The sequence below is a fragment of the Perognathus longimembris genome, chromosome 6 (genome assembly GCF_023159225.1).
Source record: "Perognathus longimembris pacificus isolate PPM17 chromosome 6, ASM2315922v1, whole genome shotgun sequence".
NCBI lineage: Eukaryota > Metazoa > Chordata > Mammalia > Rodentia > Heteromyidae > Perognathus > Perognathus longimembris.
The window spans coordinates 83,276,121-83,302,407 of NC_063166.1; the positions used below are offsets into that span (position 1 = coordinate 83,276,121).

Below are 26,287 nucleotides of genomic sequence, written 5' to 3' on the forward strand. Positions count from 1 at the left end.
GGGGGGGGGGGGAGGAGGAGGGGAAGGGAGAGGGGAGGAGGAGCGGCAGGAGGAGGAAGCAGCTGCTCCTGGCTGAGAGGGAGCCTAGGGTGATTTATTCCAGGCACCAAAGCATCAAGTATTGGCAGCAGGGCAGCCGCAAAAGTCGTGACTGGCTGTTTGTGGATCTTGCTTTTAATTCAATTCTTTTGGAAAACAAATGAGGCGAGAGTTTGCCTCAATCTAGGATGCGAGCGGATTTTTTTGTTGTTCTCTCTCTCTTTTTTTTTCATGTAAACTTTGGTTTCTTTTGGGCTTTAGATATATTAAAAAGAGAGAGAAATGTGAGAAAGACAAATGTGTGAGTGGTGTTAGAGGTCTCGGTGAATTGGCTTATTCCATTGTGTGTGGTGGGGGGCTGGCTTGGGTGAGTCACACAGCCCTGGTGTGTGTGTGTGTGTGTGTGTGTGTGTGTGTGTGTGTGTGTGTGTGTGTGTGTGTGTGTGTGTGTGTGTGTGTGTGTGTGTGTGTGTGTGTGTGTGTGTGTGTGTGTGTGTGTGTGTGTGTGTGTGTGTGTGGTGTGTGTGTGTGTGTGTTGTTGTTGTTAAAGTAGCCTGTGGGTTCACTGCTGTTGAAAAGGAAGAGGAGGAGGCGGGCTGCCTCTTTCTTGCTGCCCCTCCCCCCCATCTCTTCACTCCGGCTCCCCAGGAAGTCCCACCGGTGTCAGGTTTCCAAGGGAAGAAACCTGTCCTTCCCGCCGGGGTCCTCCGGGCAGGCCCAGGGCGGTCTGTCTCCCGGGGGCCCTTGCTGCTCTGTGACCTCTGCTTCCTCGTCATCACCAGGAAGGGCATCCACCACATCCGGTCCCGACTCCCACCCTCTGGCTCTCCTCCGCAGTCTTGAACCTGGCTCCCGGTGCTCCTCTGCCACCTCCTCCTCCTTGCCTATGGGCTGCCTGGCCTCGTCCATCCCTCCCCCAGGCACCCCTCCCCCATCGCCCCCTCTTGCTTGAGTGGCTTAACTCAGCTTCTGTTATTGTCCCACCAACCTGTCTGCCTGGAGCCTGTCAGCACCAGACCGCTAGGCCCTGGAAACTCATTTTGCCACAGACCCCTTAGACAGGCGAGGGAAGCGTGCTTTCGTTCTTTCTTTTTTTTTTTTTTCTAGTCCTGGGCCTTGAACTCAGGGCCTGAGCACTGTCCCTGGCTTCTTTTTGCTCAAGGCTGGCAGTCTGCCACTTGAGCCACAGGGCCACTTCTGATCTTTTCTATATATGTGGTGCTGGGGAATCGAACCCAGGGCCTCATGTACGGGAGGCGAGCACTCTTGCCACTAGGCCACATTCCCAGCCCCCTGGCTAGGAGGGGACTGGGAGAGCGGCTTGTAAGGCCAGGGGGGGAGACACCGAGATCGTCCCCTGGCATCCCCTGTATCTCCCAGTCCCGAGAGGGGACAGGTGCAGCTGCCAGGGCCACCTGGACTCCAGCACTGCCCTTCCCTGTCTCCTCCTTTTAGGTCCAGGTATGATGAACTCTCTAGGACAACCTTGTCAGCTTCCTGCCCTCCCTACCTGCCCCCCCACACCTGCCATCTCTACCAGCTTCCTCCCACACCTGCCATCTTCCCTGGCTTCCACTTTAGCCTCAGTAGAGCAGTCTACCAAGAACGTTCCAGCATGCAAACTGAGCTTTTATCATTTAATCTTCAAGAAACACTTCAGCGATTCATCTCAACACCTAGAGACCCGAGCTGGGGCTGCGGGCCTCGCACGCACAGCCCGCCGCCCTCGTGGACGCCGGTTCCTTTGGCCTGTTCATCGGGCTCCCCGCCTTTCTCGGGGCTCCCAGGCCCACATCCTGGCCGCCCTCGGTGGTGCGTTCGAGGGCCCCACGCGGGGCTCCAGAGTGGACAGCGCCTCGTGGACCGTGGCGCAGGGTCCGGGTGTCTCACCCCCTTCTCTGGCCTTCCCAAGGCTCTCCTGAGGGTGCCCAACTGCCACCGCTTCCCCCCTAGCCCTTGGCAACACATCGTGATGGGGCTCCCGGGGCCCCAGCTGGCCCAGACTTCGCCCCTGGGTGTGAAGCCATGGGCTGCAGATGGCTCTTAGTCACAGGTGGGTACGAACGCCTGGTACTGGGCACATTTTCTGAGGGTGGCACCAGCTCAGATTCCCCCCTCAACTTAGGAGAACACCCCGCCTTTGGAGAACTTGGGGAGTACAAGGAAGGTATTTGGGGGCAGACAAGCCCCCTCCCCGCCGTGGTCCCCGTCTATCACCCATGCGCTTTCAGAGGCTCTGCTGGCCTGAGTGTCCCCAGCACAGGACAGGACAGCCTCCAGCCCACAGCCCACAGCCCCCCACATGTGAACATCACCCCACACGTCACAGGGCCCCGCCACCGGGACCCCTTCCTTCCCACTCCAGGGCACCCCCCCACCTCGTCCTCTGGGCCCGAGCTGCCACCGCTGCCCTGGAAACAGGGACCGTGTCACTGCGTCAGTGACGCAGTCATCTTCCACGTGATACGGTGTGCACACACTCCACATTGCACACACACACACGCACACACGCCCGCTGTATGTGCACACAATGAGCACCCCACTTCATCCCTGAGGGTCCCTACTGTGGGCTCACAAGGAGCGCCAACGCTGTGTTCAACCCCTGCCCCAGCCCACAGGGAAGCTAGCCACCTCCCACCCGGCCACGGGGAGGGGATGTAGCTTACAGACTCGGTTTACCCTCTGTAACACTGCCTTCATCCAGGAGGTGAGGAGGCGTTTGGACTATCCACTTTTAACTCAGAAGGGCTGGATGAAGTATGACACACACCTGCACACACACACACACACGCACGTACACACATTAGCACTACTGGGGTTTGAACTCCGGACTCTTGCTAGGAAAGTGCTCTACTACTTGTCCCAGATCAGCAGCGTGGGGGCTTTGTTCTCAGGTAGGGTCTCATGCTTTTGCCTGGACAGCCTCTGACTGATAGATATCCTCATACTCCTGCCTCCCACACGTCTGGGATTGAGATCACACGAAACCCACAACCTATGTTCTAAAATAAGGTTCTGAACTTGAAACACTGCAACCAAAGACCAGAGCGTCTGTGTTTCTTAGGACTTTGCCATGAACTTGACCATCACCAATGACAGGATCCTGCCGGGCTGCCTCCCTAGACCTCCGTGCGTGATGACCGTGCTGGGTCCTAGTCAGGCCCTAGCAGAATGTCCTTCAACTCAGATTGTCTTATGTGTGGCTCGTGGTTCCGTGGGGGTGAGGGACTGGAGACGGCGGCCATGAGTGGGGTACAGGCCCTTCCCATCACATCAGACACCCCCAAGGCGCGGCCTCGCCCACGCCGCTCCCCGGAGGACACGCCCACCTCAGGACAGCGCTCTGGGGAAGGTCACCCAGGCTTATAGGCGACAAGGCTCTATCTTCCTACTGGGCAAGCCTCTACCCGTATGACTGGAATTGCTAGAGATTTGTCTCTTCTACCCACTCCCTCAATGGCCTCCAGTGACTCACACATTTCATACACGGGGCTACAAACTAACAACGTTCAGCAGAACCTCATCTTGGACTGTTATTTCCAGATATCAAACTTGAACCCGGGCACCCAGCTAAAAATTTATTTTCCTCCCTTCTTCCTCTCCTTCCCTTCTTCTTTACTTATTTATTTGCTTATTTTTGGATTGTAGAGGTTTGAACTCAAGGCCTTGTAAGGCTTGCTAGGCAGGTGTTCTACCACTTGAGTCTTAGCCCTCCATGTCTGAGGCTTCCTTACTACCTGGTTAGCACTCCACTGTGACCGAGGTTCGTCCTGTAGTCTGATCCCAGCCAGAACCAGCCATTTCCACTCAACAGCTGCTCATTTCACTGGAGAATGAGACCGGACACCCCACCAGACGTGGGTGCTGTCACTGCCGAGGCCGCCCGGACACACCAGGCAGAGCGGCCACCGATAGGTGTGTGCGTGGAGACCCTGGAGGAGTCTCTCAATTAAACCAAACACTTCTACCACCAAGCCAGGAGGACCAGACATTTACAATTCAGCTGCCCGGGCCAGCAGCTGCGATCAAGTGTAAGGGGGGAGGGGGGACGCAGGTAATACGGTACCTGTATCAATAGTCCTTTGAGCTATAGTGAAGCCTCTCAAGGCCAGATTGGTGTGATGTCCCCCAGTCCCTGGCGATTTGTCCCCCAGAGGACGTGGGACAATCTCTTGACATTTCCAGTTGTCGCAGTGGAAGGTAGCGGTAGCTCCTGGCACCTAGTGAGGCCAAGGGGGCTTGGCTGCTCAGCACCCTAGGGTGCCCAGGATGCTGACCCAGCCCGATGGGAGCCGGACCCAGGAGAGGAAGGAAGCTGGGAGGGCCCATTCAGAGGGCAGCCGGCCCTGGCCCGGCTCCCCGGGGGGGGGGGGGGGCTCTCCTGGTGCGTGACATGATTTCCCTATTCCTGGGTTGCCATCTTCCTCTCCCCATGTTGAGAGGAGACTCGCCTCTTTGGGGGCCCATGGCTTCCCACCCCGCGCGCGGCACGGGCTGCGTCACTGCGCAGAGGAAGGGGCCGGGGGAGGCGGGGCTGACTCCTGAGGAAGGGAGGCGGTGGAGGATCGTGAGCCAGAGGGCAGAGCCCCACCTTCCTGTGCCGGGGGCCGGGCCTGAGCCAAAGGAAACAAACCCTTGTGGTCTTTCCTGGCTCTGAGGGCGGGCAGTCCTGTCTGACTCCTGTTCCTGTGGGGGGGACCCCCCACGCCAGCGCCTCCCACTCAGCCCCCCCCTCGAGCCACTCCGCTTCGGACATCCCACTTGCTCGTTTCTATCTGCATCTTCTTGCTCTGTCCGTCCATCTATCTGCCGCGCGGCAGTCGCCCCAAGGCTTATTCTATTCTAAGCAGGTGGAGAAGACATTTTGTCCTGCTGGAGTTGAGTCTGATCAGACACTGAGAAACAAAGAGTGCCACAGGGGGTGAGCGCTCTGAGCTGCTGGGGGGGGGGGGGGGGCGGTCAGGCACGGTCCAGCTCCTAGCACAACTCCCGAGCACAGACCGTGTTAGCAGCAAAGGGAGGACGCCCCGTGCAGGCAGGGGCCGAGTGCGGACCTGCTGCGTGCATTCCAGCAAGTAGCAGGCTGGACGCTGTGCGGAAGGAATAAAGGAGAACAGACGATGGCTGGCGGTCCTTGCACGTAGGTTTATTAGGTACACAGCGTGCGCGCTGGGATGGAGCCGGACAAGGGAATTCACTAGCCAAGGGGAACGACCCGGAAGAGCCCCAGTGGCAGGCAGGCCTGGGTGCTGGGAGTCGGGGTGGGAGTCCACGGCCCCGACCTCGGCCCTGGCAGGGGGCTGACGGGGATGGCGGCGCCGCGGGTGGACCAGGCTGAGCAAGCGGCCTTTCTCTTGCGTGGCTCGGGCCCGTGGTCCGGAGTTCCTCAGAGCCCTTCGGGAGAGCCTCCACCCAACCCTCTGACTTAGGCACAACAGGATTGAGGGGGGGCCCTCCCGAAGGGCCCCTGCCCGTCACCTTCCACCCGCGGCTGTGCCGGCAGTCCTCGCTCGCTTTGGGGGGATCTCCGGGACCTTCCTCACCTGCCCCGCTGCGGCAGCCTGTGGCGGGGCCCAGGCCGAGGCTCGCCATCTCTGTCTGCACCCGGTCCCGCGGGACCACTCGCTGGGCCCCCAGCCCCGGGGGTCTTTTCTGGAAAGCATCCTGCACAGACATACACGGCCTCTCAGCCCCTGCTCCCTCCTGTCTCGGTCCCAGGGCTGGCTGGGGATCAGGCTTTGAGTTCATGGCCTCGGGCAGAGGGCGCCGGGAACCCCAGACACTTCCCTTTGGGCCCTCCTGCTCCAGTGGCCCGTCCACGCCTGCGCAAGGCACCACTGCGCGCTGGAAATCAACAGCCGGCGCTGGGACCTCACCGCGCTTCCGCCAGGGCCTGCCTCGCCCAGCGCCGTCTCCACCCGGCTTTCGCTGCGAGCCTCAGCCCCTCGGGCTCGGGGGTGACGGCTGAGGCCCCGAGGGGCCCTGACAGACTCTCCTGGCTCAGGGGTGGCTGCGAGGACCCCTGCCTACTGCTAAGCAAAGGGTGCTAGGGTGCTGCTGGCCTCCTGGGCAAGCTGTGGCCACAGAGCTCACAGAGCCCCGGGAGGACGGACGTCCCCACAGCGCCTTCCTTCGGCTGTCGCCGGTGGGCGTCGGCGCGGCCGCAGGGCGGCGTGGGGAGTCTGGGTGGGAGCGATCTGCCTTGGAGCCCTCCCCTTCCCCCCCCCCCCCAGGGCTCGGGAGGCAACTAGAAGCCTGTGAAAGGAGGAAGGGCTAGAGGAGGCACTGAGGAGATCGCCCCAGGCTGCTGAGAAAGGAGCCTCGGGGAAGGCGGTCCCCTCGGACCCAGAGGGCGGCAGGTCTGGGCAGCCAGCCCCTCGGCCCTGGGTGGACAGATGGGGCGGGGGGGGGGGGGGGGAGCCCGGCCAGGGGGTCCTGCGTCCCACGGGCTCATTTCTTATGTAGCAGTACAAAGTGTTGCTCTGTGAACACGGCCTGCTTACTTCTTAGACAGCAGCTGGCCGGCAGCTTCCCACCTACCACCTGATGCGGCATGGCAGAACCTGGAACAGTAAATCCTCTCGTTCCAGGTGGCTTTGGTTGTGTGGGGGGGGGGAAGGGGAGGGGGTGCCTCCATGAATTAATCAAGCCAACTCTAAGCAACACAGCAGAGACGCAGAGCCAGCTCTGACAAGGGACTTTCCAGAGGCCCCCGACTGGGCCCCACTGTCAGCGAGAGCCTCCTCCACACTGCCCGACATCTGAGAGGGCTCGCATGACTCAGAGGCCCAGGGGCTGGGGCTCTGCGCAGGATGTGTTTCAGTACTTACCTTGAAAGGAGCCTTTCTCTATCAGCTCTTACTGAGCAAACCTTTCCTTCCCAGGGCAAAGGTAACATTCCCGATGAGAAGAGACTGAAGCACACATTTCAAAGACGACACAGTTGTGGGCTGCTCCAGAGACAGTTGAAGGAAGAAAGGCTTAGGGAGAGAACAATGGGGGAAGGGTTAACAAGATACACACACACGGTCTCCTAAGGTCATCTTGGTAAGCTCTCGAACTTAATGTCTGACTTCCAGTGGTCAGATGGAAGGTGTATGTATGGGTCAGTGAAATCTCTGTTTAGTGGCCAAGGAAATGTATACACACGGGCGACGCCAAGGCTACTGTCTGTGGCTGTAAGCGGGAGGCAAGCCCGGGAAGATGAGGACCAGCAGCCCCTTCATGACCTGGGCCTGATGTCTCGTCTCCAAAGCCTTCACACGGGATGGTAGGTGGACGATCTGCCCAGGGCCCACTCAGTCCAGGCACGCACCAAGGACAAACTGTCTGGCGTTTTCTGAAATCGCCTCATTGGCTTGAGAAAGGGAACAGAACCGTGATGTCCCTGTTGGCCGTGTAGACTACGGTCAAGGAGTGAGCGGGCCCCACAGGAAATGATGGGGCTGGTAGGCACCCATCTATCTTTGGACTCAACCACCGGGCCGCAAGCCCAGCCCCACCAAGGCGACATGACTTACTGGTGACCTTGGAGCAAGATGGGACAATGGGAACTGGGATCTGGTCTGACAAGGCCGACAAGGGGGCTACAGGAAGCTCACCCCCGGGCGGCTCACCCACAGGGGGTACTTCAGGATCCTCACGGCAGCTGCGCCATCTAGTGGTGAGGGGCTTTAGGTACTTGATGCCCCACTGGAGCCCTTGGGCACCAATCACCCACAGTAGGATCAGGGCTCCAGTGAGAGCCCCGGGAATGTCAGGGAGTCCCTTTCACGGTGTCCCCACCACGAACCTCAGCTGACCACGGCTGCCCTGGTAGCATCCAGCAGCCCACCATCTTCTTCTTGGACTGGAAATATGGCCCCAGGCACCAACTACCTGCAGGGCCCAATGTCCTCACCTAGCAGAAAACTAAACTGGGAAAGCCCAAGAGAAGCAAGAAAACTTGCCAAGCGAATGACCTGATGAGTTCAGAAGAGTGGGGGGAGAGACTGTGGACTTACATACCCCAAGGGCATCTCTCCAGAAACTTCTAGAGTGTCCACTCCAGCCAGCTACTGCGTGGTGGGTGCTCTACCACCTTTCTGCCTCCCAGGTATTTTCCAAGGCGGAGGTCAGGTCTGTCCAGCAGGCTGGGAAGAACCAACTTCAATCACAGATGGGCCTCCAAAAGCTGTAGGAGATTCCAGAAGTGCCAGCATCCCTCTCTACACTTCAAGGACGTGTCCTCAGAGGAAAAGCCTCTCCACACAGAGCAACTTCAGTCCACTGTCCTATCAGTACTCGTCGTGGGGCTGCTCAGACCCCATCTAATCCAAGCCCACCCCCTGGCCTCCCTCGGGCCCGGCGAGGTGGCACCTGGACCGACGGCCAGCTGGCCTCTCTGGCGCTCTTTCGGCATAGCCTGGCCACAGGGGCAGCCTGCTCGGAACCCTTGGTGCTCCTTACTGTGCCTAGATTAGGACCCAAGCTGCCCATGGCACGACGGTCCCCGCGCCCCCACCCCAGGGCCATTCCGGCAGCTGCTCCCTCTGCCTGGGGGCTCACTAGGCGCCAGCTTCGGCATCACTTCAAGCCCCTTTCCCGAAGGGCCCTCGGCCTCCAGCAGCACTGGTTTAGAAAGTTGGGCTCTGGGACCCCCCAATTGACTTGCCAAGTTCAAACTCAGGATGACCACTTTCCAGCGATGTGGCCGGAGGCAAGTTACCGGATGGATCACTTGCTCTGCCCGGAGCCCTGGATGCTTCCCGCCCCACCAGTGATAGGAGGAAGGGCTTCTGTGGCCAAGGCTGGGCACATGGGCGAGGGCAGCTGACCCTGGGGTCCACCTGGAGCCCTCAGACCCCAGGAGACCTTCATGCAGATGAGGCAGGAAAGGCGTAGCTCTGTCACACCTACCAGGACTTCCTCCCAGAGCCTGGACAAGGGGGGGAGCGCGGGACTGTTAATTGGAATAATTGGAATAAGAAATGAACTCGGGGGCTGCCCATCAAGGAGCCCTCTCCTTACTTCACCCCTCCTTCCCCTGCTCCGAGCGTGCGGGGCCCAAGTTCCAGAGCCACCTCGGTCCTCGCAGAGCTCAGTCAGTCTCCACCCAGCTGTGGCTGAGAGGCCCAGGGACACAGATGTTACATTGCCATGGCAACTGCTCAACCTTGTCCTTCTGTTCAGGCTACTAAGGGGCCACGAGGAGGAAAGCGGGCAGCCATGTTGCCTTCCCTACCCTCTCGCTTGGCCTTGCCCTCGCCCCCAGGACCGGCCGTAAAGACGCTGGGCCGCGACCCCAGGTCTCCTAGATAGTCAAGGAGGGCCCAGCCGCAAACTCGGGTGCTGGGTCCCTGCCTAATTCCGATGACCCCTGTTCCTCCCCGGATAATAATAGCGGCACTTCACTACCGGAAGAGCAAATGCAGGGCCGGCAGGGGCCAAGTCCCGCTCGGGGGTGAGTGAGTGACAGGGGCGGGTGGCGGAAGGCGTGGCGCCAAGTCCACGCCGGTCAACAGGGGGCAGCCGCCCCTCGGCCACGGCCCGAGGGCAGGAAACGGCGGACCCCCGAAAGCCCGCGGCTCTGCTACGTCTCACGTCAAGTATCCGCGAATCTTGGTAAACATCACCCAACATCTCAACGCTGGTGGCTGACTGACCACTGTTCAGACTTAAAAAAATAACAGCCCTGAATGTTTAGAGCACCATGTTTCTGGGCAGGCCGCCCGTGGGGGGCAGTGTCAAATCCTTCCGGCCGTGGTGGCCCATCTCTGCTCGACTTCTATCCGTCACAGGGGCTTTTGCTCACCTTCCTCCATTGCCACGTGGCCCTTGGGTCGTGGAAAGGAACTGCCCAGGCACACCAGTGAGTGGCCTGGGGGCCTGGAGGAGGAGGGGGGGGACTGGGTTGGGTGCTGGTTTCTCTTGGAGCCACAGGCTCCCCTCCCCCGCGCCCCCATTCCTGTGTGCTGGGAGCTGGGCTCGGACCACCGTGCAGCCCTGCCCGTGTGCTGCCCACCGGGTCCGGTCCACCCTTGGCCCTGACACGGCTCACACCCTCACCTGCCCTCTCGCCTGGCTGCTACCTCCCCACGGGGACTTCGCAAGCTGGCCTTCCTCTCGGGCCCTAATCCCTCCCCCCCCCCCCCCCGCCGGCTCTGCTGACCACGTAAAGGCATGGCGGCCACCCGGTGTCCTCCAGCTCCCCCTGCCCCTCTACCCTGCTGCCCACCAATTTTCCATCGGGCCTCTGACATTGGAGACGCTCTGTCCAGCCTTGGCGCGGGGAGCCCGGGTCCCCCCCCCCCCCCCCCCCCGCTGCTGGAGATGCCAATACCACCACCTCATGTGGCCTCGGCACCTGCGCGGACCCGAGCCCCTCCCCCGCACGCCCATCTCGACTTGGGTCCTTCGTCACGCAGTTGCCCGCAGGGGCTCGTCCCTGACCTTACAAGGAGAAGTCAGCGGGAGCCCCGGGGGGCTTTTGAGCGGCAGCACAAGGTGCAGGCCATCTGCCCGCCCCGGGGAGAGGGGCACATGCCTGGGGTATGGGGTGATGTCCGCCCCAGCTGTCCCCCTCGCGCTGGCTTCCGACCCCAGCGGGCCGCATGGCCCTGCTATTAATATAGTGTAAAGAGGCCCGGCAGCTGACCGGGACAAAACCCTTCCGCACGGAGGGCGACAACTGCTGGAGTGCTGATTTGGGGCTCCTGAATGTTCCCACCGTGCATTCCTCCGAGGGGCACCAAGGGGCACGCTGCTCAAAGCTGCCTGGGCACCAGCCCCCGAAGCCGTGCCCGCTTGGCTTTGGCCTGGGCGGGGGGAGGGGGGGCAATTTCCAATAGCAAGTTGGGGGTCTTGAAAAGGACCCCCAAAGTCGGGCGGTGGCTCTGGGAAACCCCTGGGGCCTTCAGGAGCAGGGCCCCCCCCCCCCCACAATCCAGCTCTGTGGTGAGGCAGGGCTCAAGGTGCAGCTGAGTAAACACCGCGGGACGGATGACGTCATGCGAGGCCGGGGAAGAAGCGCTTGGATGTTTCCCAACCGTGTCCTCTCTGGGGGCAAAGGGGGTGACTTCAGCTTAGCCCCGAAGAATCCATTAGGAGTGAACGGTTGAGAACTGTGGCCACAAACCCGGAAAGGGGGAACAGACACTCCTGTCCAAGACTGCCGGGGGGACAAGGTGGGTCCCAGGAGATCCACGCGGGACAGCTGTGCTCTCCCGTGAACGCACGCCACGGGCATCTGTGGGGGGGCCCTGGTGTGCCATCGCCTCTCCGGGGCACCGCTGCACACACCCCACGGGGTGGCGATTCCCCAACGCCCGGGGCTGGCCCCGACTGCCCCACATTCACAACTCGGCGTCGGGGACTCAGGCTCCGGCCGGGCGGCGGGGCCCTGGCTCCCATCGACAGCACTCCAGAAATAAACAAATAAGCACATAAAAAAAAACCAATGAGATTTAGCGTTGAAGAACGTGACCCTGGGCCCTCCCGGCCCGGCGGGGCGTCCGCGGGCGGCGTGGGCCTTCTCCGCGCGGGGGCGGGCGCCCTCGGGCTAGCCGGGGCTGGCTGGGAACCTGGCACGCGTGCCTCTGGGTCGCTCACTTCTGGCGTCCACGTGGGTGCTTTCCGGACACCCCTCGGGCACCGAGGGGGAAGACGGGGCTCCCTTTGCCCGCGTGTGCGGAGAAGCCGAGAGCGGAGGCTGGCTGGGATTGCGCTCAGTCAGCAGCCGGGGCAGGGCCTGGCGCGCTCTCTGGGGTGCAGTTCCCCGGAGGCCGGGGGCACGGGGTGAGCCCGTGGCTGGCTCGGTGGCATCTGCAAAGGGAAACGTGTGAAGTGACGGCAAATGTCACGGCGACGGCAGATCAAGACAACGACAACTGCCCAGTTATTATTAGAAGGCCGACGTCATGGAAAGAACATGGGCCCCGGGGAATTGGGTCCTGTTGAAACTCAACAGGCTTCCGCGGGTCGGAACCGGAACCCCTTCCCTCCCACTCGGCAGAGAGGCGCCCGACTGGAGGCTGGGGTCCAAGTTTCACGTGGCCCCTCGAGTGCGTGGGAACCACGCGCCACGCGGCAGCTCCGGCTGCGTCTTCTCTGGACGGGGGGGGGGGGGGGGGGACGCGCGTGGGTCTGCGGGGGCCGAGGAAAGCCGTCCATTTTCAGGACCTCGGCTGATCGTGGCAGCTGTTTCTGTCGTGCCCGTCCCGTTTGTCGAGGCACGGTGTCGCCGCTACCCAGCGTGGGAAGCCGCGGCCTAGCGAGTAGCTACGACTGCGAATGCGTGCCGCCACAACTGGCTGTGGGCACGTGTTCTGCAGCAGGGGTCTAATTTTCCTTTAAAAACAAGCCACGTAAGGACAGCGAGCTGACAGAAAGGGAACGGTCAAGTTCCACAAACGGTGACAATGGCACGGAAGGCACTCGAGTTGGAACAGAAATGGCCTTGGCGGTCCTCTGGTGTTTCTAGGGGGCTGTGGAGCTCCGTTTTGCCCAGGTGGGTCATGCTGGGCCATAGACCGCCAACCTGGCCCGCCTCTTCCTGTGACGCAAGAGGGGGCGAGGGCCCAGGGGAGGGGAGCAGCGCAGAGCCCACCCCCCCCCAGAGGCGCTGGAGAAATCCCCCTCCCTCCTGAGCCCCGACGACACAGCCAAGCAAGCGCCATGTGCGTGGGGAGGCCACCCGAGGCCCCGGGGTTCTCCGTGAGAGAACTTCCTGTCCTCACGCTCCAGTCGCAAGCTACTTCCCATCACCTCCAGGACATTATGCTACAGCTGGGCTCCTTACATGCTTCATTACGTCCTATGAACAACATGAACAACAACACGACAGCAAAGCCCACCAAGCCTGGCGTCCAAGGAGGTTTAGGGGTGCCCCAGTGACCCCCGGCACGCTCTCCTGCTGTCGTGGCCTTTCACACTCAGAAATGTCCCCGTCGCAGGACAAATCCTACGGCAAAACCCTAGGTGTCCACTCTGACCGGCTCACTGGGCCGGCGGCTCTTTCCTCCTCCCCTTCCTTCCTCTTCTCCCCACCCATCCCCCTCTCCTGTTGTTGTCTGTGCTGGAGCTTGAACTCAGGGCCAATCTCTCTGCTTTCTTGTTCATAACTAGTGCTCTACCACTTGAGCCACACCTTCAGCCCGGCAGTTTCTGGTTAATTAGAAATGGCGTCTCTCTCTCATAGACCTTCTTGGCCAGGCTGGCTCCGAAGCATGATTTCCATGTCTCAAGTCTCCCGAGTAGCTGGGATCCCAGGCACAACTCACTGGCAGTATTTCTTCATAAGCTTGGTCCAAGGAACAGAAAGAAACCCAACATGGAACCTGGAACCCACTCTTCCTCAGCAGCTACTGGACAGGCTGAGAAGTGATAAAGCTACGGTCTTGGGTCTCCAAGCACAGCCCCAGCCCCGCCAAGCAGAGCAAGGAAACAGTCCCAAGTGGTCTCCTGCTTCAAGGCTCTGAGCATGCTAGGGGTAGAAAGCAGGCTTTAGTCTTAGCTCTGCGTTCAGACCGTCACATGCACACCATGTTCGGTAGAACATGGGTTACTTGCACATAGCTGATACCAGCCTTTCTGGCCACAATTCCCATGGTTTGGGGCAGTTTTAGATAGTAACTGGTGCTTTTGCAAACTATAATTTTGAGTAACCAGCAGAGAAACAGAGTGTCACTAAATTATACTAGCTTTACGCTGGGCCAAGGCCTTCCTGGTTGCCAAAGTGGACTCTGCCCTGCTGGATTATTCGGGGCATGGTATAGTTCTATTTCTAGCTTGCAGGCCACTTCTAGCCAGCTCTTGCTTGGCTCTTTCTTTAATAAGAAGCCGGTAGAATGTCAGTTCTAAAGTGATCAAGAAAAGAATGCGAAGCTGCAAACTGTCCATTTGGTTGCTGACAAAAAATAGATCTGATATCTAAGAGGGCTGACATCCGAGCCCTTGGTTCACCTTCCACCTCCCCACAAAGATCCCCCCCACAGCATGGTGAGGACTGAGAAGGCAGATTCGGCTGCAGAGCTGCTTCTGAACCAACCTGCGGATCCCACTTCCTTCTTGTCGATGAGGGACGGAGCCGAGTCACCGCCCTGGGTGTGCCAGCCCCGGGTGACCCCGGTCTAATCAACTTCACTAATTATTAGCTCAATTTGGGGTGTCCCTCTCCGTCCCGTCCTGATACTAGGCATTTTTCTACTTTCACGACCATCTGTCCACTGAGCGTCAGGATATCTCTGTGCCCGCCTGCTATTGTCTCACGAAGGGTGCAAAGGCTTCTACCTCCCTGAGTAAGACTTCTCTCATCCTGCTCAACATGGCAGATGTTGAGGGATATCTTGCCTTCAAACACCTGGGCCTCCTCCTGTTCGCACCGACTGTATCTAGTTCCACCTGGCATGATTATTTTTTGGGGGGGTGGAGGAGGTACTGGGGTTTGAACTCAGGGCCTGTGCTTGCTAAACAGATGTTCTACCACTTGAACCATGCCCCTCGATGGTTTTGCTTCCCATTACTTTTAAATTGGGTCTTGCATTTATGCTTAGACTGGTCTGGGCCGCCATCTTCCCATGTGGATGGGATCACAGACAGGCCCTACTGCCCCTGTCTTTTATTGGCTGAGATGGGGTCTCGTGAACTGTTTGCCCAGGCTGGCCTTGAGCTACAATCTTCCTGAGCCTAACCTCTCCAGCAGCTAGGAGAAAAAGCGCTGGGCCACCACAGTTCGCCAGGGCACCATTCTTGCCACTGTCAACTCTCCCCACCCAAGCCTCAAACACAAAGGCTTCTGGAATAGCTCTTGAAGACAATCTCACTAACACTAGTTTTATATGTTTCTAGGTCCCACCACGCCTTGCTATGGCCCACCTACCAACAACTGGTTCCCTTGCAACCGCAGTGTCCCGTTCTGGGGCCAGAGAAAGTTAATTAGGCACCGCAGGCTGTGCGGACAAGCTTCCCTCTCCATTTAAGGCTAGTCAGCCTGTATTCCTCCCTGCCAGGCTGGCAAAGCCCTAGTGGTGGCCCTCGCTCAACCTTTCAGACTACCTTCTGTCCCCCCAAGCTCTGCTGACCTCCCGTCAGTTCCCCTAACAGGTTCACCCTCTTTCCGCCAGAGGGCTCCGGAGTATGCGATTCCCCTGCTTGGAGCGGTACCAGCACCTGCCACCACGTGCCCTTTCTTCCGCGGCTCGGCTCGGATGTAGTCAGATCACTTTCTCAGGAAGCATTCCCCGATATGCCCCCGTAGAGCACTGTGCACACCGAGAAGAACACACAAAAACCCCACTGCTTTTTCAGTGTCGTTGGCTCAGATTGTAACGATGCCCTCCCGTGGGTGATGGGTCAATATTCCCAAACCACAGAGAAGAGAAATGGAGTCTCCCATTGCATTCCCGGTGCCCGGTGCACTCTGACCCATGATGGGCACTTGGGGTATTCATGTAACTCACACTCATAGGGCATCTAAAACTTCTTATCAAGAACCTACCTGCTGGGCACTGGTGGGTCATGCCCGTAATCCGAGCTACTTAGGAGGCTAAGATCTGAGAATCCTGGTTCGAAGCCAGCCCGGACAGGAAAGTCTACGAGACTCTGGTCTCCATTTAACCACCAGAAAGCCAGAAGTAGAGCTGTGTGGCTCAAGTAGGAGAACACTAGCCTGGAGCAAAAGATGTTACAGCGCTCAGGGCCTGAGTTCAAACCCCAGGACCACCACAAAAAACAAGCAAAACACTGCTATAAAGGGATGGGCATGGAGCATAGCTCAAATAGTAGAGAACTTAGCTAGCAAACGAAGTCCTGAGTTCAGCCCCCAATGCCAGGAGCGGGGAGGGAGGGACGACAAACAAACAAACAGAGACAACAAACAAACAAACAAAGGAACACTGAGAGGAAATGGAAGCTCCATAGAAACAAAATCCAGTTTGGCTGCCTCGCTAGCCTCCCTTCAGGTACTTTCTGCCTAGCTGGGCTCTGCGAACGCCTTCTCAAATCTTTTGTCTTTTGGATGTGATATCATGTCATCACCCCCACCATCATTATCACCCCCACCAACCACTACCCCCACCACCATCCTCACCCCCACCATCAACACCACCACCATCTCCACCACTGCCATTCCCCGCTTCCATCACCAATAACCGCTACCAGTCATCAACACTGCCTTCATTACTGCCCAAAGTCAGCGAGGAGGCACTGCATGTAAAGACGTCTAGAACCTGACTTTTGCCCTCTTACCGCTGGCCCTTGTTTTTGAGAGCCTCTCCCAGCTGGTCCTGCTCCTTTGAAAACGCATCTAAATCCTCTCAGAAAGAAGACATCAATCAGAGTTGGGCACCTGTGGCTCAGGCTTGTTATTCCAGCTACTCAGGAGATTGAGATCAGAGGTTTGTGGTTCAAAGTAAGCCTAGGCTGACTTTGAGGAATTAGTCCTCAAGACGATCTTCAATTCATCCACAAAATGCCTGAACTGGACGTGCGGCTGAGGTATTAGAGCGCCAGCCAGGAGCCCGCGAGCCGCAGGGAGTGCGCCAGGCCCTCAGTTCAGGTCCCAGAACCAGCACAACAACGGCGAAAAGAGAAGAAGACAATATAAGAGGCACCAGAGCACATTCCTTTAAGTGGACGTGCGCCATTTCATCCGCCCTCCTTTAAAGAAAGGACCAAGGCTCTTCTCTCAAAGGAACTTTCAGAGAATACAGTGAGGCGCAAAGGAAGAAGAAATGAGAGAAAAATGAAAACAAAAATGCCTGTCCTCATAAATGCCAGGACTAATTAGCAGACTCCAGAAGAATAAACCAAACATTATTTTAAAATAAAAGAGGTCCAGCTTTCCTGCCCAGGCTGGCTTTGACCCGTGATCCTCAGATCTCGGCCTTCTGAGTAGCTAGGATTACAGGTGTGAGCCGCAAGTGTCGGGCTAAACTAAATACTTGAAAAATAACCAAAAAAAATAGTACTTAATCTTATCTTTCATAAGCATACAGGTTTTGAAGTAAACTGAAGAAAAGTGCTTTAAAAAAAAAAAAAAAAAGAAAAGACGTCCAGATAAAAGAAGTCCAGATTTCCCAGATACCAAAGCCCTGTGCCCCAGGTCACAGAATTGCGGAGGTTCCTGGATTTCAAGGTTTCAGACAAAGCTGAAATTTCAAATGAAATATGTGGCACGAACCTAGGGTTTCCAATTGTCTCTTTAATCTGCTAAATAAAATCATGAGAAAAGATTTTGTTAAGTCTAAATTACTTGGGGAAAAGTGAAAGTTCAGAGTGTGTTCTTTCAATAAGTCTTCCTTATTATCTTTTTTTTTGAAATCTCTATCAAGTCTTAAAGGAAAACAAAAGCCCTCATCATCTCTTGTTGAACAAAGAGATGACAGACCCAAGTCCTAAAGGTAGAAATCTCTGTAGCCTCTACATCAATACATACATACATCTGGGGGAACACCCTGCACCTCGTCTTGACGTCTCTGCCTCACAGCCTCACAGCCTCTCGGGACCGGTGACTCGGTTTCACTTTGTCCCCACGCAGGAACCCCGCTACCTTCTCCAGGGACCCCCGAGTAGGCAGTGGCGCCCACAGCTGCCGCCCCTCGCCAGCCACTGCTAGTCAGCGGAGCAACACGGAAGCTGTGCAGAAATGAGTAGTATTCCTATAAACACCTGGGAAACAGTCTGAAAGGATAATGAAAAAAACCCAGCCCGCCTGCGATGTAGCCAAAGTGTCAGAGCAAAAGCAGGTGCATGAAGTATAGCCACACTTAGCCAACTTCACTTGGTCCCTTGAAATTATATACAGAAAACGCAGGCCCCGAGACACGAGGAGGCCCTACTTGGCTTAAGACTAAACGCAGAAATGACCACAGTATTTCTCACTTTGACTTACAGACTGAATGCAATACCATGCAAAATATCACTGAGGTCACTGTAGAACTTTGAAAAAAATGGTGCTTACATTCACAAAGGAAAACAAATGAGCAAAGGGATGGGAATTCTGCCATAGCGTTCAGTAAGAAGGCACTTGCCCTGGCAGATCTTAAAGATAAAACGATGATCACTAAGGCTTTCACCAACCACGACAACACACTAGAGGAAGAGGTGAGAATTTAACAAACGGAGCAGGAATAAACCTGCTCACAATAAACTATATAAAAAAAAAATACAGACCCACACAATGCCATAATACTCTAAGGACAAAGATGTTTTTTCAAAACCCTCTTAACCACCACAATAGAGGTTTTTCACTATTGTTTTGTTAAATAACTAATTGAGCAGCACTAGATATTTTCAAAGGAGCATATTTATCCATATCTGGATAGACAGACGCATACGTACATAAAAGGAAACCGTTCTAATTCTAATTTTCCAATGTCCATCCCAAACCCTTCATTCCTAGAGTACTTGTAGTTCAAAGCGCAGGCAGCTAATTAAAGCCATACCGTTCTCTAATTAAGTGCACCTGTGTGAGGGGGCTGCGGTGGGCACGGCTCCTTCGCCAGGGGCCCAGTCCCCCCCCCCTCGCCCCGACCCCCGTAAGCACCGCAGACATCACCGAGCTACCGGCTTCCTGCGTGTGCGGAACACTATTCAAGCGCCGCTATCTGACCACAAGTTCTCGCGGGCTCCAACCCACCCAGACCTCCACGGATCTGACAGTCTTCCCTCGCGTTTCCTTCCTCCCTCGTCGAGAGTGCGGAGCCAAAAGGGAAGGAAAGGCGGTTTTACGAGGAAATTTTTAAATCAACAAGAAGAAAGACTCTCCATTTATGAGGGTTTTAAGCCAAAACAAAGGTTGGGGCTGGAAGGGCCCAGAAGCCACCAGCAGCCTACAACCTGTCCTCGTTTCCGGCCTTCCGTGTTCCAGGCTTCCTCGTGCAGGAATGGCATCGCCATGAGCACTCAGGGGAAAGGTCATCCGTCCGCCATTTCAGGATTGCCCCGCGCACAGAGATAGAGAGAGAGAGAGAGGGAGAGACAAGGCTGGGGCGGTGCCGTAGCACCACGCCTACCGCGCCCACTGGGTCGGCTGGGACCACCCAGCTGGGGGCCGGAGCTGGTTTCAGCTAGATTCAGATCAATTCCACCCCCACCCCCACCCCCGGGACTGAGTGACAGCGTCCCAGCCCCCAGGAGGCCCCCACCCCGGCCCCCTGGACAGTACAGGACTGGATGTTCACAAGACTGCCTTTGGGAAAAACAAAGCCAGGTGAAAATAACAAACAAATACCTCAGAATCCTCTTTAACTCAAAGCAAAGGCTACATGAATGAGGCCGATTTTGTCCAGTTATCAGGACGGGCTGATTACAGAGCTCAGATTCATTTGCCTGAAGATAATTGCCTCAATTCTCCACTTCACTCTGCACATATAGAAATAGTCCCCAATCTACCAGAGCCTCAGTGACTAGACATGTAAAATTGGCCTAATCATAGTTTGAAGAGCTCGGCCTGAAAGGATTCTCTGAGCATGGGCCTGAACCGGGACCCCGCAAAGGGTTTCTTTCCTCCGTGCTCCAGGCTCACCCACTCCCTCAGGTCTAAAGGGTGACTCAGATCCTAGGCAGAGGAGATGAAAACAACCATAGGCTTTCTGTTTGTGCTAAAGGCACTGTGTGTGTGTACGTGCGTGCTAGCTAGGAGAGGTGGATGAGAATAGTATTGACGGCTGCCTAGCTCTCTATACCATCAGTAGCACTTGCAGCCACCACTGGCTGCGGGCGAGGCTGGTGTGCAGGGCAGAGGTGGACGCTGGAGACCAGCCTCACCTGAGCTGCGGGACCTCTGTACATGGATGACGAGCTAGGTCCGGCCTAGACAGACAGAACCCAGTCCAGAACGCTACAGGTCAAAGCAAGGCGAGTCGTCAGGAGTCCAGGGGCTACCCTCGCAGCTCCCGGAGAGCCAGGCCCCTGGGCCAAAGCCCAGACCAGGAGGCCTTGGGTCTAAAGATGTGTCTATCGAAGCTTCATCTGAATACGGGAGCTTCTAGATGCTTCTTGGTGGATCCGGAGTCTAGAATGAAGCTGGCGGGGGGTGGGGGGGGGGGGGAGCAGCACGGAGCACAAGTGAGGGGAAAGGAAAGCCAGCTGGTAACCAGACAACTCCTAACAATCCATCCCGAGGAATGCGGGCAGTTCTGATCCTATCTCCCCTGTAACCTGAATGGCACAAATATAGTATTGTAATCCCAACAATGGCCTGGACAGAACCCAGCCACGTCAAAAAGATGATTATTTCCCCCCATTGTTTGCTTTTAGCTCCTTATGGCATTCCCTCCAAACCATACAATCAGAGCGTGGGGTTTTCACCGTTCCTACTGGTGAGAGCCGACTGAGATCCGTGTGCTCTTAGGAGCAGCAGAATAGTGCCCTAGGGAGATGAGGGGAGCGCGCTTGCATTGTGCCTGTCCCCTCGGGGACGAGGCAGGAGGGACCAAAGCCAAATTCTCAGTGGGGCTGAGCCTTTCTGGCTGATTGCCACAGCGAGGGGCGGGGAGCGGCACTTCAATGTCCCCGAATTCATTTCTATCTAAAGGAAAAGTTTGAAAAGCTCTCCATCTCTCAAAATAGTCCTTGCCAGTGATTGTCCGAAAAACATGTTCAAGAGCGATTATACCCACTCACCGGACAGAACAGAACCCAACCCTTTATCTTAAATCTCATCTTGGAAAATGTGTTGGTGTCTAAGGGACCTCTGACAATAGCCTGCGATCCTTCCACACGCTCATGTGACTCACCAGTCTCCAGAGCCACTGGCACATAACTTCTGCCCACGGGGGACATACAGACAGGTGCCCCGGAAGCAATCCTCGTGGGCTTTAAAAAAAATAAATAACAGAAAATCTCAAAGTCCGGTTAGGTAAAAATAAATAAACAGCAACAATCAACACCTTTCTAAAAGCCAGCAGACAACCGGTACCTGATTCTAATCACTGTCGCTCAGTTTCCCCTTCCTGGGTACATCTAGCTGGTATAGAATGCCTTCTTCCGCACCTGCTGTGGCTCTACTTGGTAATATCTGGGGACATTTCACGTTGGTATACACGTTGGGTTGGCAGAGGAATTAATTGCTCATCCCCAATTACTTCGATCTCCCCACAATGCCAGGAATATGGTCTTGGTCATAGAAGTGACTCAGTTCGTGATTGCTAAACAGCCAATTCCATTTGTAATTTCTGAGACAGCTCCAGGAGGGGAGGCAAAGAGGACCAATCTAATTAATAGACAGGCTGGGTCCAGGTCTTTGCTCCACAGGCCTCAAGAGCCCCACCACAGGCTGCTGAGTCCATCTTCACTTTACCTGTTTGCCGCGTCTTGAAACGGACACCTCAACATTCCTTTTTGTCACTGTGCCACGCACGCCTTCCAATGGTGCCCAAACAGAGGCAGAGCTGAACATCATATCCAGCCCCCAGATTCCTTGATGGAATCAGATCTGACTTCAAGGGTAAGACTGCCAGCCTCAAGCTCCAAACTCGGCCGGGCTGGGCCAAGGGTACTATGGAAAACATCTCCACTACGCGGTTGTCTGTCTGTCTGTCTGTCTGACTTAACGCATCTTCTCATGACCAGCCAACAACTTCCTGACAGCCATTCCACTCCGCAGCCCTTTAAGAGGGATGATATCCTTTTGGGGCTCAGCTGGAACCCATCTGTAAATGCCCCATAAAGTAACTCTCTCCAAGCTCCTTGCACACAACAGTCATTTAAGGAGCCGAAGACAACATTCTTCCCAATGCATCCAAACAAAACCCTTACTGGATGATACTGTCTCAATCCCAAAATGGCGCTTTCCTGTCCAGCTGGTGTAGGAGCTGCCCTCCAGCCGAGCCCGAGGTAATTAATATATGACCACACTTTGTAAATCAACGGACGGAGGGAGGGCCCCCCCTTGTTCCCTGGCCCAGTAACAACCGAGGTCATTCATCACCCACTTGGTCCTTTTTGAAATTCACTCTGCAGCAAGCACTTTCTAAAGTCATGCACGTACTGCATTTTAAAGAGCATTTTCTGCACAGATCCGTTTGCCCGCCCTCGGCTCTAAGTGCGAGACGGCACAGTATTTCAGTGCAGGTCCCTGTGCAATGCAGTCCTGTAGCCTGTGCCGGGTGCACACCCAAATGCATTTGCAACTATATACGACCAGGGCTTGAAAAGGCGGTGTTTTGTTAAATTGTCTGTTTGCTGATTAAAATGCATCTTACAAAGAAAGAGCATTGCTAATGCAGAATCGAGTCCAAGAATATGTATTATATAATGCGTGTTTTTAAATAATGCAGGCAATCTCGGTGTATCTATATTAGTTTATCAGCTCTAGGCGGCCATCTCCATTATAGGCATAAAGCACTTCATCTGAAAAATGAAGTACTTTCCTAGGTACACTAAAGGAGCGCCCTCACCTCACCGCCGACAGCCGGCATTAGTTTCCATTCAAAGGGCATTTGCCAGCACCCACCTATTCCTGACTTTTTTTCTTTTTTCACTTGCTTTGCCTTGAAATCAGCTTGACTGATGTCTTCATGCTTCACACCCCATCGGTGGAGCTGTGCCCCTTGAAAGAAATAAAGCGGGTGGGTCGACACCGGAAAGTCCCGGTGAGCCCCAGCTGAGGGGCAGAGATCTGAATTTGAGACCTACAGCTCCCGCTACCCCGTGTCCAATGTCCCATAATACTTACACGGTGATTACACGCGCAAGAGTAAAACTCTTCAGTTTCTCTGCCAAGTGTGACGAGTGGGGCACAACTACACTTACTTGGCTTTTATGGGGTGTGCCCAATCAATCCCACTCTATTAGACCCATCAGTATTTTAGTGCTACCAGCAAAGTCCTAGGACGCAAGATCCAACAGACACAGCTAAGACGCAGAAGTGAAAATCTCAGCTCTCCAGAGCAGTGGTTGGAGTGTCACTGGGGTCCTAACTCTAGGTCTGGTAGCTTTAATGCAGGCTGGGGGGCGGGGGCGGGGGCCCGCGCTCCGTGAAGGATGGCTTCAGGAACATGACTGAGCGTTTAGCCCCCAGGAAGAAGCGCGCCTCTCCTCTGAGTCTCCTCACTCTGACGCGAGAAGAAAAAGGAGCCAGCCCGTAATGTGTCTCCTCTACAGCATCCTTGTCGACCCTCAGACGTCCCAGAGAGGGCTCTGCTCTGAGCTCCACCACCTTTGTTCCTGTCTCTAGGGCACAAGGGACCCTCCATAGTTAGCAAGGAGAACAAGTTTTAAGACAGGCATAGCCTCAACGCAACAGTCATATTGCAGCTGCAGCCCAAAAGCTTCCCACGGCCAGCTCCCCTCCTGGGGTACAGACGGCCTTTGGCTTTCTAGGGATGAGAGGGTGGGACTAGCTGACTCCAATTCTTTAGCCCAAATAGTTCAACATCGTGATCTCACGGTGTCTGGCCGGCCCCTGGCCCCGCTGCTCTGGTTCATCCATCTGTTTTCTCGCACAATTCCAGCTGGATTAAAACAATGCTAGTGGGTGAAGAGGGATTGATTCTGGATGATTTACTGTTCCAATTAACAGCAGATTAATCCTCAATATCCGTTCCTTAATGCGAGGGTGGTTTGGGTTTTTTTTTTTTTTCCCCTTCACTTTCTTCCTTCAGCACCTAGAACAGAGCTTGACACGGGCTAGGGCACTCCTGTAGTGTTTGTTTTAAAATTCCTGTGCTGAAAACTGATCTCTGTAATGGCTCTGAGGGGCGAGCACTAGCTGGGAGCCGCCGAGGACGGGAGAAGGGTCTTGAAGGTGCTCATGGGGACCGCAGGAAATCCTTCTAGTCGGGCTCTCAGCTCCCTGCCATCTCCCAACACCACCTAAGCCGACAGGTTCTGACGGATCAACGGCGGGTTTGCAGCCTGGCAAACCACACCACCTTTGGGACCTTCCCCAAGAGGCTTATCTGTCCACGGGGGTAGCTAGCCAGATGAGAATGCCCAGGGAACACACGCTCTGGAAGCTTCTGTAATTAGTCACGATAACCCGTCTGCCAAAGGTGGTTCTGTGATTAATGATTGCCTGAGGTTACCATCCTGAAACTATTAAGCCCCTGGAAAATGGCTGGGGCTGGATCGTTAATACTCATGTACAGACCCTCGCTCCCTGCCTATTGCCATTTACCAGTCCGGGGGGTTTCCGCTGGGTAGGGGCCCGTCCCCGTTTCCTGCCAAGTTGGGAAGGGGGCAAACCCGGCGGAGAATCCACATCTCGTTGCCCAAGTATTCTAACCTGTAGCTACGCTAACCATCCGGCTCGCTCGCCCAGCGCCCCCGCCCGCGGCTTCGCCACCATCTCCTCAAACAAGGTTCCCTTCTGCCACCTGCCGGCGCGCCGGGGTGTGCGCCGGCGGGCGAGGGGGCGGCCCGCGCCCTACTGCACATGCCCGGACGGCACAAGTCCGGGCGCGCAAGTTGGCGAGCCTCAGCGCCCCGGCTCCCTGCGCTCAGTCTCCTCTCCTCTCCCAGGCGAGAGGATCAGCAGAGGACTCGGGGAGAAGAGCCCGGGGGAGACAGCCCTCTCCTCCTCTCCTTACCTTCCTCCCGATCGGCGAGACCACAAGAGGCGCGGAGCTTGACAAAGTTCCTCCCAAGTGTCCGCCTCGGTAGGTGCTGCCTTTCCCTTCTCCGCCCGAGGTGGGGCGGGCGGCGGGGGGGGACCCTCCTTCTCTTCTCCTAAGGCGCTTCCTTCTAGGTTCCGGCAGCCCGTGCGGGTCGGAGCCACTCTCTGCGGCGTCAGAGGGTGGACCGGCTCCTGGGTGGTGCGCCCAAGAGGATGGATCGCAGGCCCAGGGCTCAGCATTGGCGCCGGGCTCGCCAGAACTACAACGACCTGTGCCCGCCCATCGGCCGGCGGGCGGCCACCGCGCTCCTCTGGCTCTCCTGCTCCATCGCGCTCCTCCGCGCCCTCGCCACCTCCAACGCCCGCGCCCAGCAGCGCGCGGCCGCCCAGCGCCGGAGCTTCCTCAACGCCCATCACCGCACCGCCCAGGTGTACCCCGAGTCCCCCGAGTCCGAGTCTGACCACGAGCACGAGGAGGGAGACTTGGAGCTGTCTCTCCCCGAGTGCCTCGAGTACGAGGACGAGTTCGACTACGAGAGCGAGACCGAGACCGAGACCGAGTCCGAGATAGAATCCGAGACCGACTTCGAGACCGAGCCCGAGACCGCGCCCGCCAGTGAGCCCGAGACCGAGCCCGAGGACGAGCGTGGCCCCCGCCGCGCCGCCTTCAACCAATCCCTCACCGAGCGCCTGCACGCCCTCAAGTTGCAGAGCTCCGACGCCTCCCAGAGCCGCGCGCAGCCCACCACTCAGGAGCCCCAGCGCCCCGGCGAGGGGGAGGAGCCCGAGGAGCGCGATCCCAGGGACCCCGAGGAGTCCGCAGAGCGCAAGGAGAAGAAGCAGCAGCGCCGCTGCAAGCCCCGGAAGCCCGCCCGCCGCGACCCCTCCCCCGAGTCCCCTTCCAAAAAGCCATCCATCCCCATCCGGCGTCACTAATGGGGGACGCCGTCCAGATTCTCCTTGTTTTCATGGATTCAGGTGAGTTGCCCGTGGCTAAACTGGGGGCCGGGGGCGGGAGTGGGGGTGCGGCGGGAGTTAGAGATGGGCGAGGGGCCAGGTGAGGAGGAGGAGGGCCCGGCTGGAAGCCGGGGGTAAGGGTGAGGGAGCAGGGGCTCCCTCCCAAATCTTCCCAGGGCGCCCCGGAGGCCAAGGGTTCGTTGGACGGCGACGCGCGCCCCGTGCGCCTCGCTGGAGACAACCTGAGGTTTCCGAGAGGGTGCCTGGGAGCGGAGGCGGGAGCGGAGCGCGCCCCGGACTTCAAGCGGTACCGCCTCGCGGCAAAGGTAAGCCAATTGTTTGATGCGCTTTCTTTTTTCCTCCTACAAAGATTAGTATCAAATAAGTTGGCTCTGGCGGGCCCCCGAACCGCGGTTCGGAGGCGCGCGCGCTCCAACTTTGAGGATCTCAGAGCCGCAGCGCAGCAGCGACACTGTTGCAATGCGCGAAAAGTGCGCTCGCTGCCGGGGATTGGGCAAGGGCTCCGGAACAAAGTTGCGAGCGCGCCAGGAGCCTTAACAAGGCTCCCGGCCTGAAGCCCTGGTCAGGCGCTCCCCAGCTGGAGCAGCCGGACCTCGGCGTCAGTGCCTCTCGCTGCGGAACTGCTGGGCCACCAAGAGCTAGAGGGGCCAGAAGCCACGGGAAAGAGCGCGCGCACCCGTCCGTGCGTGCGCCCCAGTGCCAACCTCTCCGGTGGCCCGGCATTTCCCCGCG

The 26,287-nt window shown here is 57.1% G+C and overlaps 1 protein-coding gene across 1 annotated transcript; it reads left to right on the top strand.

Moving 5' to 3' along the window:
* The first annotated feature begins 24,502 nt into the window (after positions 1-24,502).
* LOC125352423 (neuroendocrine secretory protein 55-like) lies at positions 24,503-25,552 on the top strand. Its single transcript, XM_048347514.1, has 2 exons — positions 24,503-24,620; positions 24,710-25,552. Exon 2 carries the CDS (start codon positions 24,791-24,793, stop codon positions 25,511-25,513), a length of 723 nt encoding a protein of 240 aa, XP_048203471.1. The 5' UTR covers positions 24,503-24,620; positions 24,710-24,790; the 3' UTR covers positions 25,514-25,552.
* Positions 25,553-26,287: the final 735 nt, after the last annotated feature.